This window comes from Prinia subflava, chromosome 6 (genome assembly GCF_021018805.1).
Source record: "Prinia subflava isolate CZ2003 ecotype Zambia chromosome 6, Cam_Psub_1.2, whole genome shotgun sequence".
NCBI lineage: Eukaryota > Metazoa > Chordata > Aves > Passeriformes > Cisticolidae > Prinia > Prinia subflava.
This window is the reverse complement of record NC_086252.1, coordinates 30,353,693-30,370,458: the sequence shown is the minus strand read 5'-3', so window position 1 is coordinate 30,370,458 and position 16,766 is coordinate 30,353,693. Positions and strand designations below refer to the sequence as shown.

At 48.4% G+C, this 16,766-nt stretch overlaps 1 protein-coding gene across 1 annotated transcript; it reads right to left on the bottom strand.

Moving 5' to 3' along the window:
- Window positions 1–1,377: 1,377 nt before the first annotated feature.
- On the bottom strand, window positions 1,378–3,663 carry C1QL2 (complement C1q like 2). Its single transcript, XM_063399837.1, has 3 exons — window positions 3,560–3,663; window positions 2,499–3,258; window positions 1,378–2,059 (listed from the first exon to the last, which is right to left on the bottom strand). Exons 2-3 carry the CDS (start codon window positions 3,135–3,137, stop codon window positions 1,880–1,882), a joined length of 819 nt encoding a protein of 272 aa, XP_063255907.1. The 5' UTR covers window positions 3,138–3,258; window positions 3,560–3,663; the 3' UTR covers window positions 1,378–1,879.
- Window positions 3,664–16,766: the final 13,103 nt, after the last annotated feature.

The following is a 16,766-nucleotide window of genomic DNA, read 5'->3' as shown; positions in this document are numbered from 1 at the left end:
AGAAAGGATTACGGATCCGGTGGGAATTGAGGATCCATAGCAATTATACTTCATTTGGATGGTCTCAGACACTGGTTTTAATCATATTCTAAATAGTACAAATCGACAAGACATAAGAGATTGATAAGTGTCTAACACGTGCACCTGGTTATGAACTCTGCTTCCCTCAGCAGGGGATGTTTGAGGATGGGATGGAAGATTGCTGTCTCCCCTTGACCCCCTCTTCCAGCCAACGAGAAGTCAACACCCACTGAGCACTAGGTAGGAGACAGGAGTGACTGTAAGAACTTGGTCATCATGGGGCTGCCCCAAAGTGGGGCTGGAACAAGTCCATCTGACTGTGGCTCCCTTTCCTCCTGCAACATCAGGGCAGGGGCAAAGCTCCAGCCTTGGCAGAACTGTCTCAGAGCAGCTCCTGTCTCTCTCATCTGTGAAACTGCACTAAGGCTGCAAAGGGCAGAGAGCTGATAGGGAGGTAAGACCTTCAGGAGGGAAAAATGAAATGACAAGACAGTAAAATGAAAGTAAGTGCTTTTGTAAATCAATTTAGTTCTTTTAGCTTCAGCAGAGCAGTCCCAATTTACCCAAACTGAGGAGGTTACCTACTGGGGTGATGATGAAAAATGCACCTCCTCCACCAAAGGCTCAGAACCACATGCACTATGGACACACCTGTGCATTTTGAAAAAAGACCAAGGGTGGCTGAGATTTACAGAGGACCATCAGGAGAAAACCCTTCTAAATGGTCTGAATCCATCAGTCTTGAGTGAGCTTTCTCACCCAGCCTGTCTCAGGCACTGTGCAGACCCACCTGCAGTCAGGTGTGGTTTCCAACCCACACACTGCAAGGGTTTAGACAAACTCTCTCCCCTGCTGCCTTCTTAACATTTGTCAAGCATGTTACAGAAACACGGCTTTCCATAATCACTGATTAAACTCCTTTTCCTGTACTTCACTAACCTCTGGATCAGGTTTTAACCCAGTAAATCTGTTTAGGAGATTTCACAACCCCACTTTCACCCCTTGATAACTGTGTGCCTTCTTTTCACACAGCAGTGTAAAGGTGAAGCTTTTTCTTCTCTCTCTCTCTACTTCTTCCCAGGTCCCTTGAACCATATTCAAGACCTAGGCAAGGAACCCCATCCTAACTTTAAATACTACTATAAACCTCAGGGACTGAAGTGACCCCCTCCTTTACTTCCCACCCTCCTGTGGCACCACCACAGTGCTCCTTTGTAGCACTGGAAGAGACAGAAAGCAAGAAGGCGTTGTCTAAAAACATAATTTAATGTGGTATTTGGGTGACCGTGGTCAATGACCAAATTCTTTTGCAGACAGAAACAGGTTTGACGTTAATGACACCATCATTCACACGAGCATTGCATTGCACAGAAAGAAAAGTTTACACTTGACCCCATACAAAGCAGCAGAGGAAAAAACAGTTATGATCCAGTCCCACTTCGTGAATAATCGATCTGAAAATTCATCATTGTCATTAATACTTATTGATGAAAACATGTGACCCGTTCAAATTCCGTGTGTGACACAGTCCAAACTCTGGGCTCTTTTAAACCCTCCTGGAACCACTTGAGAATTTCAAGCTGCCAAGCTCCTCACGTGACACACGAAACATTCAGGCAGACAAAGGGAGAGTGGGGGTCAGAAGAAATGGGAGAGAGTAAGGAAGGGGTTCACTTTGTTTCATTGCTATTTCGTTTCCACAAGGGTGAAAATAAAAACATACAAACTGATAATGAAGCTAAAGTGACCCGCTGAGACAGCGGACACCAGCAGGAACAGCAGCACGATGGGGTATGCAATTGCCAAACAGCCCCACGTGCATCAGTGGCGGGGCCAGATGTGTCGTGTCACTTGTGTGTTAATCAGGGTACAAAAGAAAGCCAGAGAAAGTGCTGTACTTATTGTTGTTGCCTCCGTGTGCTTTGCCTCCGTCCAGCTTGACGTACACTTCGTCGCCGGAGTCCAGGTGCAGCACCACGCTGTTGCTGGCATAGTCGTAGTTCTGGTCTGCGTCCTGGGCGATGGCACTGGCCCGCACCTGCCAACACAGCCGCTGGGCACATCAGCCCCCCTGGCCCTCTTGCCCAGCATCTCTGTTAGCCCCCCGAGTCACTCCTGCACCGCTCCCCTATCAGTCCTCCACGTACCCCTTTCCCGGCCCCTCCATCGGTCTCCCCAGCCCCTCTTACTCAGCCTCTCCATCAATGCCCCGAGTCCCTCTGTCCCAAAGCCTCCACTACCCCGTGTCGTCCCTCCCGTCCCTTTCCTCGCTCCTCCTTCTCCCCTGTCCGGCAGCAAAGTTTGCAAGCCGGGAGTTCGGAATCTGTCGCGGCTCTGAAGTGCACCCCCGCCCCGACGGCAGGAGGGATGCTCCCGCTGGCGCTTTTCCGCGGAATAGGGACGGGGGGACTGGGACGACCTGCGGACCCCTGGGTGGGAGGATGCGCGGGAGGGATGCGGGGAGCGGCGGAACCCACCTGGCCGTTCTTGCAGAGGTCGGCCCACATGCTGGTGCCGTCGCCGCCGCGCATGAGGATGTGGTAGGTGAAGAAGTAGATGCCGCGCACCTGGCAGGTGAACTTGCCGCTGGCCGGGTCGTAGTGGTTGCCCAGGTTGGTCACCACGTCGTCGAACTTGAGGACCTCGTAGCCCTCGTGGGGGCTCTTGAGCCCCACGTAGAAGGCGATGCGCGGCCCGCTGAAGGCGGCGCTCAGCCCGCCCGCCGCCTCGCCGCCCGCCGCCGCCCCGCCGCCGCTCCCGCCGCCGCCCGCGCCCGCCAGCGCCAGCCCAGGCAGCCCCGGCTTCCCCGCGTCGCCCCGCTCCCCCGGCGGGCCCCGCGGACCCGGCGGGCCCGGCTCCCCGGGCGGCCCGCGGGGGCCCGGCTTGCCCGGCCGGCCCGGCTCCCCCTTGGGTCCCTGGACGAAGGGCGGCGGGGGGTTGGCGCCCAGGTCCTGCAGGGCCTCCACGGCGGCGGTGCTGCCGGGGCCGGGCGGCCGCCCGCCGCTGTACGGGTCGCAGATCATGCGGCAGGTGCCCATCATCTCGTAGTGGGCGCCGGTGTCGGCGGGCGCTTGCAGCAGCAGCAGGGGCACGGCGACCAGCAGCGCGACGGCCATGGCCAGGGCGAGCCCGGCGGCGGCCAGCAGCCGCCTCCTCCGCTGCCAGAGCCGGGCGGCGGCGGCGAGCAGGTCCTCCTTGCCGTGCGAGGCAATGGTGGCGCGGGGGGCCGGCCGCTCCCTGCGGGGGACGGCAAGAAGAGGCGGTGAGACCCCGCCGCCGGCGCCTCCCCGCCCGGCCCCCGCCTCAGCCCGCCCGCCGGCCGGCCGGGAGCCCCGCCATGCCGAGAGACACCGAGAGCCGCCCCGCTCCGCTCCGAGGGGACGCGGCGCCCCGTCCGCCCGCCGGGGCTGGGCGGGAGCGGGGGGCGTCGCCTCGGCGAGCGGGCGCCCGGCTCTACCCTCGGTCCCGCGTTGGGGGGACGGGTTCGCCCGCCCCCGTCGCCGCCCCGACGTGGGGGGCGCGGGCAGGGCGGACCCACCTGCGGGGGGCCGGGGCGGAGCCGCCTGGGGGGCTCCGGGGCGCCGCCGTCGTTGCGGTCCGCGGGGCGCCCGTCCGGCACCGCCCGCCCGCTCTCCGCGCCGAGCGCCGGTGGCGGCGCGGCCCCCGGGCGGGGCGGACGGAGGGGAGGGGAGAGGCGGCGGGGCGTCCCGCACGGCCCCGGGCACTCCGGCTACGGGGGGGCACCGCGCCCGCCCGCCGTCACCGGAGGAGTCACTGCGGGTGCCGCCCAAACCGCGGCCCTCTGAAACCGGGACGGCCGGGCACGCGTCGCGTTGTCCCGTTCACCCGCAGCCTGAACTGCTTCCTCCCTGCATCCCCATCCCTGCGTCCCTCCATCCCTCTGCCCGCAGCGGGGCGGCCCCTGCGGGACGCCCGGACGGCGGCCGGAGCGCGGGTCCCGCCGGGGTGAGCTCCTCGCCGCCGCCAACACGCACGGCTTTCTGCGGGAGGGGGCCGGGACAGGCCCGGCCGGGCAGCAGGTCACCTCAGAGCGTCCCCCGTGGCTTCCTCAGGCTCCCCGCGTCCTGCCTCGGCGGCCCAAAGACGAGCGGGACAACCCCGCGGGTGCATCTCGCTCCTCAACACATCCGAGTGGAACCACAGCCCGGTACACCCGCCCCGCTTCTCCAAAGGCGGGCAGGGCTTGCCAAGTGAAAGGGGAGCCCTAGGAAAAAAAACGCCTTTAGCAGAGTTCAGGTTAGGTTACGGCACGGTGTTCTGTAGTTTCCCTGCGTAAAGACGGGTCCAAATCAAGTAGGTTTTCCCCCGAGAAAACCGTGATTAATTGCCTGTGATTTTCCGAGTAAACGGTGGTAGCACAGCGGGAGCTCTGGCATCGTAACCTGCGTGCGGAGATCTCCCCTGGAGGGAGGGCTGGGATCTCACCCCGTGTCTCCGGGGTTAAGCACCCGCCCTGGCAGGGAAGGAGCGAGAGGTGCGGGGATTACAGAGATCGCCTCAGGGCAGCGGTGCGGTGTCCCCGGCGCCCTGGGTGCGCAGGAGGGGTGAATTCTCGGCTGCTCGCCGGGGCTGCAGGCTCTCTGTTTGCTCTAAAAGCAGGCAGAGCCGCAGGTCGAGGGAGCGAGCCGCCCAGTCTGATCCGACGCCTGCTGAAACTGATGGCCTGGAGGCATCATATGCAAATAGGGCTTCTTCCAAGAACTGTGGAAATGCCCTCAAAGGACTTGGGACTCTTTTGACAGTTTTTCTTGAAATTCAAGGAGGGGACATCAAGGTTTTTCTGTCTGGAGTGCAGCACTTCAGGACCAGATCTCATCTCAGTTACATCCCTCCGTGCATCCAGAATTTTTCTTGGAGCTGTTCGGGCTTTGCTCTGCTGTTGCTGAGATCAGGCTTCATCCCTGTCCTTTCGAGTGGCTCTGATTATTTTCACCCACATCTGTATACTTGAAGCTGTAAGGGAAATTAATTTTGTAAATGAAAACGTTTCCCTGAGAATCGTATGGATAGTCACATTAAAGTAACTGTGTCTATTTCTTAGCACAATGGAGCTAAATGTTTTAAGAGACGAGATTGTGAGGAGGACATAAATCCTTTTCCTATCCTCTGAATTATGAGTTGCATCCCACAGAGTTATTTTAAGCCCCCACACGTGTCTAAAGCCTTGTAAAATGATTTCTAATTGTTGTTTCTGTCCCAGCTTTAGTATAATTTTCCATATATTAACTGTGCTAAATACAAATAAATTCACAAATAAATTACACTGCTTTGCTGCTCATCCCTACTTAAGCTTCTGTTAATTTCCCTTTTGTTCTGGTATTTGTCACTCGCTCTGTTCTTCCCGTGTATGTGAATCCTTGCTATTCCCCCGGAGCTCTGCAAAGCCCCCTAAAGTGGCTTTTTAATCTCCTACTTTCCAAAGGCAGCAGCCACACCGTAGCTTTTCTAAACCTTTTCGAAATAATTAAGTACTTGCATCATTTGAACTTTGTTGCAACGTCCCAATTTGCAGCAACTCACTTCTCTAATGAGGTAGCCAGTCCTGGGAACGATATTTCAAATAGAAGCTCACCAACCCCTTCTGCAAAGCCAGAATAATTTTATGTGACCGTGTCTGTTATTCTCGTACATCAGCAAGGACAGATGAAGAAGAAGAAATATATTCTAAGTTTCTGCGGGACAAAATCGTCATTCTTGTTAATAAGGAGGGTTGAGCATTCGAACAAGTAGGAAGAAAAGATTACAGAGATATCAGCAGTTAGATTAGGTGTCCAATTCTAGCAATTTTGTTTGGGAATAATTTAATTACTCCTCTGTGATGTGGTGAGATGGACTGATCACCTAGTTAATCCCACGTCAGATTGCTTCAAGGTAAACACAATGTGACTTTAATGTATAATTCCAGTAGGATCTATATTCCTGGAGACCTGGAGGTACTGCCTGACTGATGCAATGCATTTTGTGCCCCAAGACGCAGCACTTGTGATCCTCGAGGCAGCTGGTGCCATTTACTGAACCTATACTAGTAATTTGGAATATAATCACAAAAAGGTACATGACAACACTGAGGTTACAGTTTTGATGCAGGCTGCTAGGACTCTGTGGGAGCCTGCTTTCCGTGTGCAATGGGATGCACCACAGCAGTGCCAGGAGCAGGGAATTACCAAATCAGCTAATGAGGTACTGCCAGCCCTGCAGGGAGGTGCCTTTCTTCAGTTGGGGTGACAAGTACCAAAGATCCTCTTAGAGTCAAGCACTTCACATCTTTCAAAAAGTGAGTCAGGCTGGTGCTCCATTGCTGGCTGCTGAGGGCTGGCAAAACTTTGGTGCCTCTGGGTGTGCCCAAAGAGGGATAAGGCACCCACAGGGCATCCCTGGTGAAACACAAAGGCTGTCTGGACCTCATAGACGTCGGCTGAGCAGGAGCTTTGGTGATTGCTGTTGTTGGCCAAAGCAATGGTTAAGCACCTAAAAGCTTTTATGGATTTAACTTGAAACTTTTTTTTCAGATGTGGTGTAAGGACATGGGGACCTGTCTGATTAAGGAAACATTTGACAGTTCAGACACAGTTCCCAGATTTGGATAGGCAAAGAATCCAGACACTTTGCATTGAAGCTTCAAAATTCCAGGAGCACAAGAATTTCCATTCCTTAATTTCTGCTTCAAAGCACAGTCACCCACCCACCTCAGGTTGCTTGCAACCTTTAAGAGAAATTGTACTCCATCAGATAGACTTTCCACAGTCATTCCAGAGTGTCTGCTGGATTGGGCCTCTCACAACTATTGCATGCACTTACATACACACAAGGCGGTGCTGAGGACACCAGCCTGGGAGGTTGGATGTTTCCTCCAGTGTTTCACCATTTACTGGATTTGGAACATGTTTTTTAAACTCTTTCCAGTCTTCCAGGAGAGTAGTCTCACACTTCCAGATGTTGGGTGTTGTGAGTTGGATTTTTTTTCAGCTTGTTCTCTAGGTTCTGTTCTGCTGTAAAATGCCCTTTCCCAAGAGACAGAAAGAAAACAATCTGGTGACTGAAGGAGCTCAGGGATGAGCTTTCAAACCATGCCTGTCACTGGGGCAGTGACAAACCTGCCTTTCAGGACATGGGCAGTCTGTCCATCCAGAGGCACACAGGACACTCCTGCAGGCTGCAGCTGGCCATCTGTATTTCTCAGGGAGGTTGTCAGCAGGGTGATGAGGAGATGTGGGTTCAGCTTGATTTTCTGCCAAAGAAATACCAGCCTGTGTTCCCTGGGGAGCTGCAACAATCTTCCAGAGTGCAAGATACCCAGGGAAGATGGGGAGAGCAGAGGAGAGCACTGTGTGCCCTTATGCTGAACCTGTTCTTCTTTGCATAAAAAGAATTAAAGATTCATTGAGCTATAAGAGGAAGATCAAAGGTGAGTATAATTTTTAGTTTAGTGGTGAGAGCACCTACCTGATCTGGAGTTTCAGTCTTCCTGTTTGTGAATTCCAGCCAGGAGAACACAATTTCTGTTCCTGAAAGACCAATCCCAATGGCTGAACTAAAGACTCTTCTGCACTTGCTTTCTTTTCTCTCAGGTTTACTCTTCTTTTTCTTTTTTTTTTTTTTTTTTTTTTTTTTTTTTTTTTTTTTTTTTCACCTTCTCAGCTGCACATCCTTAGCACAAACTGAGCTCATGAACTCAAGCATGTGGTTTGTTCCAAATCCAACAAGAGCTGAACCATCTGTAATGCTGGCAGGACACAGCAGAATTCAGACCCCTGAGGAGATGGAGGTTCCAGGCACAAGGTGACTGTTGTACATTTGGAGTTCCTGGAGACTGAAGGTAGGTACCTCCCGAGTTAGGTGTTTCTAGGATTGGACTGGAGCTGAGAGACCCTTTTTATTTCAATGCTGGATTTAGATGTTTATATTCTGCTTTAATTCCTTCTTTTAGCAACTTTTTGCATTTGGACTTCCTCAGCCATGGTAAAATACTTTTAATAAGCAGAAATCGAGATTACTTTGGGTAAAGGCACAGTACCCTTAGATCAGTACCCTCATCCATCCCAGTGTGTAGCTTTGTTTTGCTGTCTTTTGTCATAATTGATGGAAGTTATGGATAATAGTACACTCTAATCCTCTGAAGTGCTTCATTCATTGCCTTTATCACATCACAAGATATTTCTCATTGCCAAAATTAACTATCTGGAACTTGGTTTATTCAACAGCTAATAAAACATAATACATATAGTCCTTACATTAAAATTTTCACATTTTTTGCTAAAAGCAAATTCAAATCTGTTAATGTTCAGAATGCATATAATACTATTTTCATTCACAAAATATAAAATGTAATGAGACTGATTATTTTTGCTTAATGGAGGGAAAAGTTTAGAAATGCTTAGGTTTATTGTATTAGCAGCCATCATCCCCACCAATACTGTGCACTTCTTTATGACCTATGGCAGGATTTCCAACAGGAGCTGTCTTAAGAGCACAAAGCTCAGTTTACTCCCATTTGATGGACCCTGTGGGTACATGAGGTCCTGCACAGCAGCAAAAGCATTTTATTACATAGAACAAGGGGGGGAGCTGGCTCTTATCTGTCTGTTAGGCAGAGTTGCAATAGCCCACAGGCACCTGAGCTGCTGTAGGAATGCATAAATTTCTGTTCATACAGCCAGAATCATCCCCCTGTAGCAGCACAGTGTCCATTAGAGATCCTGCTCAAGGAGAAGCTTGCACATCCAGACAGACACTGCAGCTGCTTGGGCTTTGTTGGACATATCGATCCCTGTGAACTGCTGCTATTTGCATTTTGCCATGTCCACGTGCTGTACAGGGAAGCTGGCTCTCCCTCTGTTGGACAAATACCTTTGAGTGTTTACAAGAGAGCAGCTTACAAACCCCAGAGCTGCCTTCAGGGCACTGCTTGGAGAAATACCAAAAGGTGTGGAGAGGATCAGTGAGAGCCAAATACCTTCATATGCCCAAAATAGGTACTGTTCACCAAACTCAGAAGAAATTAGCTTGTATTTTCTGGAAAAAAAATCAATCAGAGCAACTGAACCTTGCTTCCTACTTTTGTCCCAGTGAGACTTTTGCTCTTGCCTTCTCTCACAGCAGGGTCACACCCTGAAGTCAAAGCATCAAAGATTAGATAAATTCTGTGAGAACAGAGCAACCTCAGACAGTGACTAAAGCTGGTGCTGAAGATGCCTGGTCCCAGCATATGTGGCTGCTCCTGTGCCCAGGAAACTGTCAGGAACTGTGCTGATACCTGGCCCCAGCAGCCAAGGTGGTGGAGGAAACATCAAAGGAGCTCCAAGATGTTTGGGAGCTCCCTGCTCCCAGAGCAGGTCTTCAGTCAGATGTGAAGTAGGTTTAGAGAGAAACAAACCTGAAGAAAAGGCAGGATATGAGCATCACCACCTGTCAGACATCACCTTTGAATGATGTCTTGCTTAGAAACAGTAAATTAAAATGAAGCTTGCCTTTAACCAGCTGAATTTGGGTCACAGCAAGAGCAAGTTTAATTCTTTCCTAATTCTCTGCTTCTCGGTATGTGTTTATAAACTGCTTGAGGAGAAACAGGTTGGCCTTAGATTTGTTCAAATTTCTCCTTAGATAACCAATGTTTTTTCCAGTGTGGCTGCAATAACTCTGTATTATCTATACAAATAAGCCTCTGCTTTTTAAATTGAGCTAGGACCTTCCACACAAAGTACAAATATTTAAGCACATTTTTTAACATGAATTGGGAGGTCTAGTAGAAGAAAGAGATCCTCCCCTTTCCTTCTGAGTACAAGGTGTGCATTTGGCCAAGCTGTCCAGCAAAGTTGTGTGCATAAAACCAAACCCCTGGCAGGTTCTCCAGCTGAAAATCAGCCACCTCTGTTCCAAGCCCTCTGAAATTCCCAGCAGGACTCAGCTCTCAAGCCTTCATGACTTCCTTCAGAAGAGTTAAGAGGGAGGCTGGCAAGTCAGAGTACTAAATTCAGTCCATTTATGCAGACCCCTTGTCTCAATTCAGCAAAATTTCCATACCCAACCACGAGGCTGAATATTTCTATTCCATGAAAGGAAAAATTGCTGCAGGCAATTGATGTGCATGGACAGCTGGTTTCACCAGGATGAAAGACACACATTAAAAATGCTTTTGAAATGCACTTGGGCTTCCCTCGGGGAGTTTGCTAAACCTGCAGTCAGGTACCAGAAAGAATTTGTCCCCTTAAGGCGAAGACAAGATTAAAATTAGTAAGAAAAAATAGCCAAAGCCACAGGTGGGACAGATGGCATTGAATGGACATCTGTTGGGATAACATTGAGTTACCATGATAGACTTTCACCCTGTATCCCCCAAAATTAAATGTGCTTCTCTGCTAATCAAGTAGCATGAAGAGGAAGATGTGTGCATTGGAAACCCAAAGCTAAGGATGGCAGGAATTGGCTTTATAGCTCCTCACAGTGAGCGGGGTGTGAACGCTGGAGAGGGCATATGGGGGAGGTGGGGCAGATGGTTTGGTTTGATGCTCTGGTTTATTGGTGCCCAGGAGAGGAGTCTGTGGTGCTCTGAGGCAGCTCTAAGGTCTGTGCAGAGAGAAGGTGCTTTGCCACTCTCAGGCAAAGAGAGGAAGAGGTGTGACTGCCACCTCTGGAGTAAGAGCAATTTGGGGTGCTGCAGAGAGGACACAGAGCTGGAGACAAAGGTCAAGAAGAAGCAGTCCAGTGGCATGGATGAGCCAGAAAACCTCCTGTACCTCTGAGACACACAGGAATTAATAACCAGACTAACTGTGACAACTGTTTTTGCAAAAGCTCCACCAAGCTGAAAGAGAAGCTGTGAGAGAAAAACATAGATTTCTATAAAAATGAAGCTTTAAATAAGCACCAAACCAAAGTAGGCAAGATGACTTTGTGAGATTGAAAATGGTTGATTAAAACATGGTGAAATTGTCTCAAGAATTTGTAGCCATGTATGATGTCTTCAGTTTAAACCCAAATTAAAACCATGACAATAGGTTTTATTTAGAAACATCCTGACCTTTCTCGTATGACTCTTGTCCTGCCTTCTCATTACTTGTCATTCTCAGTCATTGTATCTTGCTTAAATGAAAAGTGCAAGCTCTTCAGGGCATAGGGCTGCATCTCTGGGTTTTCTCATCCACTGTGTACAACAATGCATGCAGCAGTGACATTCTTAAAACTGTTAAACAGAACAGAAATAAAACATTTCATCTCCAATCTTGCAACTTCACTGAATTCCTTCAGAAAAAAAAAACCCCTCTAGTGTGGATATCAGTAAGAAGTTATTTGCTCACATTAGGAGTGCTTAGGGTGAATAATAATCACGGGGAAGCAGCACTCTCCTTGGTAATGATGTTTATTGAATGGCAGAGCAGCTCCTGGGGAAGGGCAGTGGAATCCCATTGCTTGGGATTTAAGAGCAAGGCTGGCCAAAGCCAGAGACTGCACTGCAGGGCTCGGTGCCCTGCTGGCAGGAAGACGAATGAGAAGCCCTAAGAGTCTTCTGTGTTTGTTCTTCTATGATCCTTACAGGAGAGATTGATGCTGACAGCATCCAGGTGGTGTGTCCGTGACTCAGCTGTCACGTCACTGCTTACGGCTTGCAGCCAGTGAGTCAAGGAATGAAAAACAGGTGGAAGGAGGAGGAGAGCCCTCCCAAGTGTTCACCTCCAGCCATCTCCTCCCGAGCAAGCAGGGCCAATGGCAGAGCACAGGGACACAGGAGAAGGACAGGCAATGACAGAAGGAGCTGCTGGTCACCTTCCTCCAAGGGCAGCAGGGTGGCAAGCCCTTCTCCACGCCTCGTGCGGTGTAGAATAAAAGCCTGGTGTGAGTTAATGGACTTGTGCAAGCCAGAAGCCTAGCACCAGTGGTGGGTCTGAGGCCCACTGACTCTTGTAACTGTGCTCTGTAAACAAAGCTGTAGATGGAGTAAATATTAAATCTGTCTGTTTTAGTTGCTGCTAGACAGAAAAGGTAACATCACAGATGTGTGGCCACATATTGTCAACAATACAAAGTTTATTATTATGGATCTGATTCCACATGACACCCAAAATACTGTTCTGAGAATGGGTCCTCAATGGTGACCTCAAACAGTGACAACAGATGCTAATTTCTCTGAAAATCCAAGAATTCCTAGAATACAGAAATAAACCATCTTGAAAGCAGACTCCTAGGTTCGGATTGGCCTCTGAGACACTACTGCCTCTCTGGGTAGGTTCACAAAAAGAAATCTGCCACACCTGAGACCTAAACCTGATTTTTTTTTTCGTGCTGCCTTGATTGCAAGGTTCAGCTTCTTGTAATTCCCAGTAGCAGAGGGTCAATGGCATCTCTGGAAGGTGGGTTCTCCACCACTTTCTCTGACTTTGGGTATGATCAATGTTTAACACATGGAAATCTCTCCAGGGATAGAAACATCTTAACCTCCTCAAGAAATCTGTTGCAATGCTTCATAATCTCTACCATACATACATACAAAAAAAATAAATTCATAAGGATCTGATCTTAATTTCTCTGCTGCAGTTTAAGCCTTCTATTCCTTTTTCTTACCACCATGGACAGAGAAAGCAGGTGATTCCCTCCCTTTCTGTGACAGCCTTTCACACACTTGACACTGTTGCCACTTTTCTCCCCTGGTCAGTCCACGCTCCAGACGCTCAGTCTGTTCCACATCTCTTCATCTTTTTTTTTTTTTTTTTTTTTTTTTTAACCTAGAGTTCTGTTCATTCCCACTGCTCCCCCTGGACTTTCTCTGATGGTTCACAACTTTTCTGATCTGAATAGCATTCTGGTCTACTCATGCAATTCATGATTTGCCACCGTTATTTGGACTTCTCAGCCCCTCGTTCAGCCTGCCACCTGTCACCATGTGCTTGTAAGTTTAATAAGTGTTTCCTATCCCATCATCAGTGCCTTTACTACTGATCTAAGTAGTACCAGGCCCAGATGCATGTGCTGGCTGTCACTTATCCCTATATCACATGGGTGTTGCATGGTTTGGTAGCTGCCAGGAAGCTTGTTATGCATTGGCACCCTTTTGTGCAGAAATCAGAAATGAAAGATGAATCCTGTCCCAAGAAATTAACAATCTAATTAATTTTTTTTACCCCAAAAAGAATATGCCAACTCCTTCCTTATCACACTTTGCATTTGGGAAAATGAGACCATTCATTCTGCACACCTCTTTTATCAAAATGAGATGATCACTTCTTTCTAGAAGTCCCAAAAACGTAGTTATCACCAGCATTACCAAGAGCCACATGTAAGGCTTGGTTTTAACTGCATTAAGCCTTGCTTAAGTCTAAAAGACTTTGTCCGTCTGCATCCCTCTTGCTGTCTGCTCACTCTCTGCCTGCTCCACCTCAGATGTGCTTGCTGTCTGCTCACTCTCTGCCTGCTCCACCTCAGATGTGAGTCAGGCAGCTCTCGGTTTTCAAACCTGACTGCTCCCAGTCTGAGTGACACTTCTTACGGTGACACAACTGCTGCAGGGTCTGCAGGAACTGTCTGAAAGCCAAGAGCTCTGTCCAAAGGAAGGAAAAATGGCAAGGATATAGTTATGTGAAATGAATGAGTAAAATGCATCCACTCCAAGGCTGCAAGGCAAAGTAACTGAGAATGTGGCATTTGGCACGGCTCCTGTTGTGCAGAGTAAACCGATTTTTAGAAGTGCTAAATCATGGCACTTGTTGTGGCAAGCAATGAAACTTCATCTTATTTTATGGGAGTTTTGATGTGCACAGGCCATTACCAGGGTAAAGTATTCCAGCCAGAAAGTCTGTGACTGTGTGTTTGCAAAGCACCTGTGACAGCAAAACGTGGGCTCTGCTGTTGCTTCTGGAGCTGAAGATTTAGTAACAACTCCTGTTGTTTATACGTGCAAAACATTTGGAATTAACCACAGATCTGTGCTCTATTTAAGTGTACTTTTAATTACTTTTGATTAGGATAAAGAGGATAATTTTCTTTTACAAATTCTCAGGATATTCAGAACATCTGGAAATTAAAGCAATTCTTTGGATGTCAGGTTATTAGTGTCAACTTCAAAAGAGAAGAGAAGAGAAGAGAAGAGAAGAGAAGAGAAGAGAAGAGAAGAGAAGAGAAGAGAAGAGAAGAGAAGAGAAGAGAAGAGAAGAGAAAGAGAAGAGAAGAGAAGAGAAGAGAAGAGAAGAGAAGAAGAAGAGAAGAGAAGAGAAGAGAAGAGAAGAGAAGAGAAGAGAAGAGAAGAGAAGAGAAGAGAAGAGAAGAGAAGAGAAGAGAAGAGACAGAATACAATGGGCATTATCCTCTTTATCATGGGATCACAGCAAGGATATCATCTTTTATCATGGAAGAGCCTCACTACAGCCAGGGATGTAGCCCAGACAGGCAGGTTTTGCAGCCCTGAGGCTCCATGCAGGATCTCTCACCACCACACTGCCCAAGCAGATCCATCCTGATGGAACTGGGAAGCAGGCATGGGTGCTAGTGATTTACTGGGAGGGCAGGAGGCTGCTTGTTTTAATATATGGCACATATGGCATGAATGTGTTAATGGAATTTGTACTGTAAAAAAATTATGTCCACACAAAGTATGGAATTAATTGGGTAGGATTTATGCAACAGGCATAAAATCCAGTAGAAACAGTCTAACCTTTCTGAGGCTTATTAACTTTCTTTTTATTTATGGAAATATCTTAATATATGCAAGGTGAATGCTAGAAAAAAATACTATAGATTTAGTCAAAACCCAGCTCTTGTTATTTATAAACTTTCACAGCTTTATTCTGCTCTTTTTACATCAGGATTAAAATTATTTTAAACCACTGGGCCCAATCCCAAATCACCTGCATGACTCTGTTGAAGGGCACCAGCACCGTGATGGTATCAGCTGACCCCAAAGTGATACTAAGAATGAGCAAGAGAATGTGAAGCTAAAACTGTAATTAAAGACATTAAAAATTTGCAATTTTCCTGCTTACCCTTGTTGTATATGTTACATTAAATATACATCAAAGTAGCACTCTTCCATCCTTGACTGCCTGAAAGGAGGAAGATGCAGGGCTCCCTGAGGCCTCGCTGAGTCCCCAAGGACAAGGATGGGTTTTACTCGGTGGTGGTGAGGAGGATATTTATCCAGGTTACTAAAAAAGAGATGACACTTGAGTGACCACACTGTCTCTCCATCAGTGGGTAAGGCCCATACCACAGCTTCAACCAAACCGGGACAATGCCTCTCAAAAATGTACATTTCTACAAGTGTCACAAACATCAGAGAGGCACAAATATGGTGAGAGGAGGCAGAGTGTCCCCAAGGGTTACACCATCTCTGGCAGGACAGGCCAGCCAAGGAGGCTACTTTCAGCCACCAGGAGTGTCATACATAGGCTGGTGTTGGCAGTGCAGAGGGAGGAAGTGGATGCAGGGAGAAAAATGCCCAAATCCATGGGAAAACAGTCTTCTTCATCTACACATCATCATTGTCTACACATCTTACTCGGTGCATCTAAATCCTGCACAAATTTCATCCTGTACTTTTCCATAGCTGTAGCACTGAAGCATCTTAATTTCTTACAGACACTAATGAATGCAACCTCAAAACACCCCTGAGGTCAGCTGGGGTTACTAACTGGAGGTAACAATAAACGAGCTCCATCAAACTTTGCTCTGGTGGTTTCCAACACCACCTCAGTCTGCTTCAGCTTCTCCCCAAAGTCACTTCTGCATGGGTGGCAAAGAGCTGGGGCTGGCTCCCCACTGCCTCTGGCTTCCCAGCCCAGGTCCCAAAACCAGGCAAAACAGCATCAAGCAAGGCTGGCATCTTGGAAAAGAAACTTGTACATCAGCCCAAATCCCAGCGTGTAATGCTAATGCAGGAGGAAATCAAATGGCACTGGGCAGAGAGTCTCTGGCCTTTGGAGACCTTGCCCCTGGAAATGAGTTTGAAGTGAAGCACTGTGTCTTTTGCTCTGATTTTTAAAAGCAAAGGAATTTTAAATCTTCCTGAGGAACTGTCCTAGTTCCGTGGGTCAGGGAGAGTTCAGGATGGGGGCAGATCACAGAGGGGGAAATTGGAGTTCTAGAGCCCAGGTTTTGCCACTCTGGATGATGATGAGCTAAATGCAGAGCATCCTGCTGGAGAACCAGCCCTGGAGAAAGCCTGGACCCAGGCTTTGTCAGTGGTCCTGCCTCACACTGAGGTCTGTCAACTACACCAAATCTAACCCCCATCTTTCATTTAACACTTTAAACACTGCACTCCACACAGCTCCCTACAGCAGCAACCCAGCAAGGTCCACACCTCACCCTGGGAACATGAAGGGCCACAGGAGACACTCCCCAGTGGGATGGGCAGAAATAGGGGAAGCAACTTCTCTAATGTGGATTAATTACCTGCATTTCTCTAAATTTGTTCCCAAGAATAACTATATTCTCTGAGCTGAAATTTTGCATTGATACATATAAGTAAATATAAAATTACCATGTTTGTACCAACTACAGACTGGAAAACTTCCACTGAAAAAGCTCATGTTTAGCAAAGTTATAATCCAGTGAAAACTTTTATCTTATCATGTTCAGAATGTTCAGACATCTTAACTAGACATCACAGTCTGCATTACATAGAACAGGGTAAGGTTAATTTCTACATCACTCTGTATCACAGAGACATCTGAAAACAATGTTCATATTTCATTTATTCTTCACTCCACTGAAACTCCCTTTCAAATCACATCAATGTT

Coding starts and splice junctions, on each gene's coding strand:
- C1QL2 (XM_063399837.1), bottom strand. CDS start 3,137: ATGGCCGTCGCGCTGCTGGTCGCCGTGCCCCTGCTGCTGCTGCAAGCG. Junction 2,060..2,498: donor ACCTCTGCAAGAACGGCCAG/GTGGGTTCCGCC, acceptor CTGTGTTGGCAG/GTGCGGGCCAGTGCCATCGC.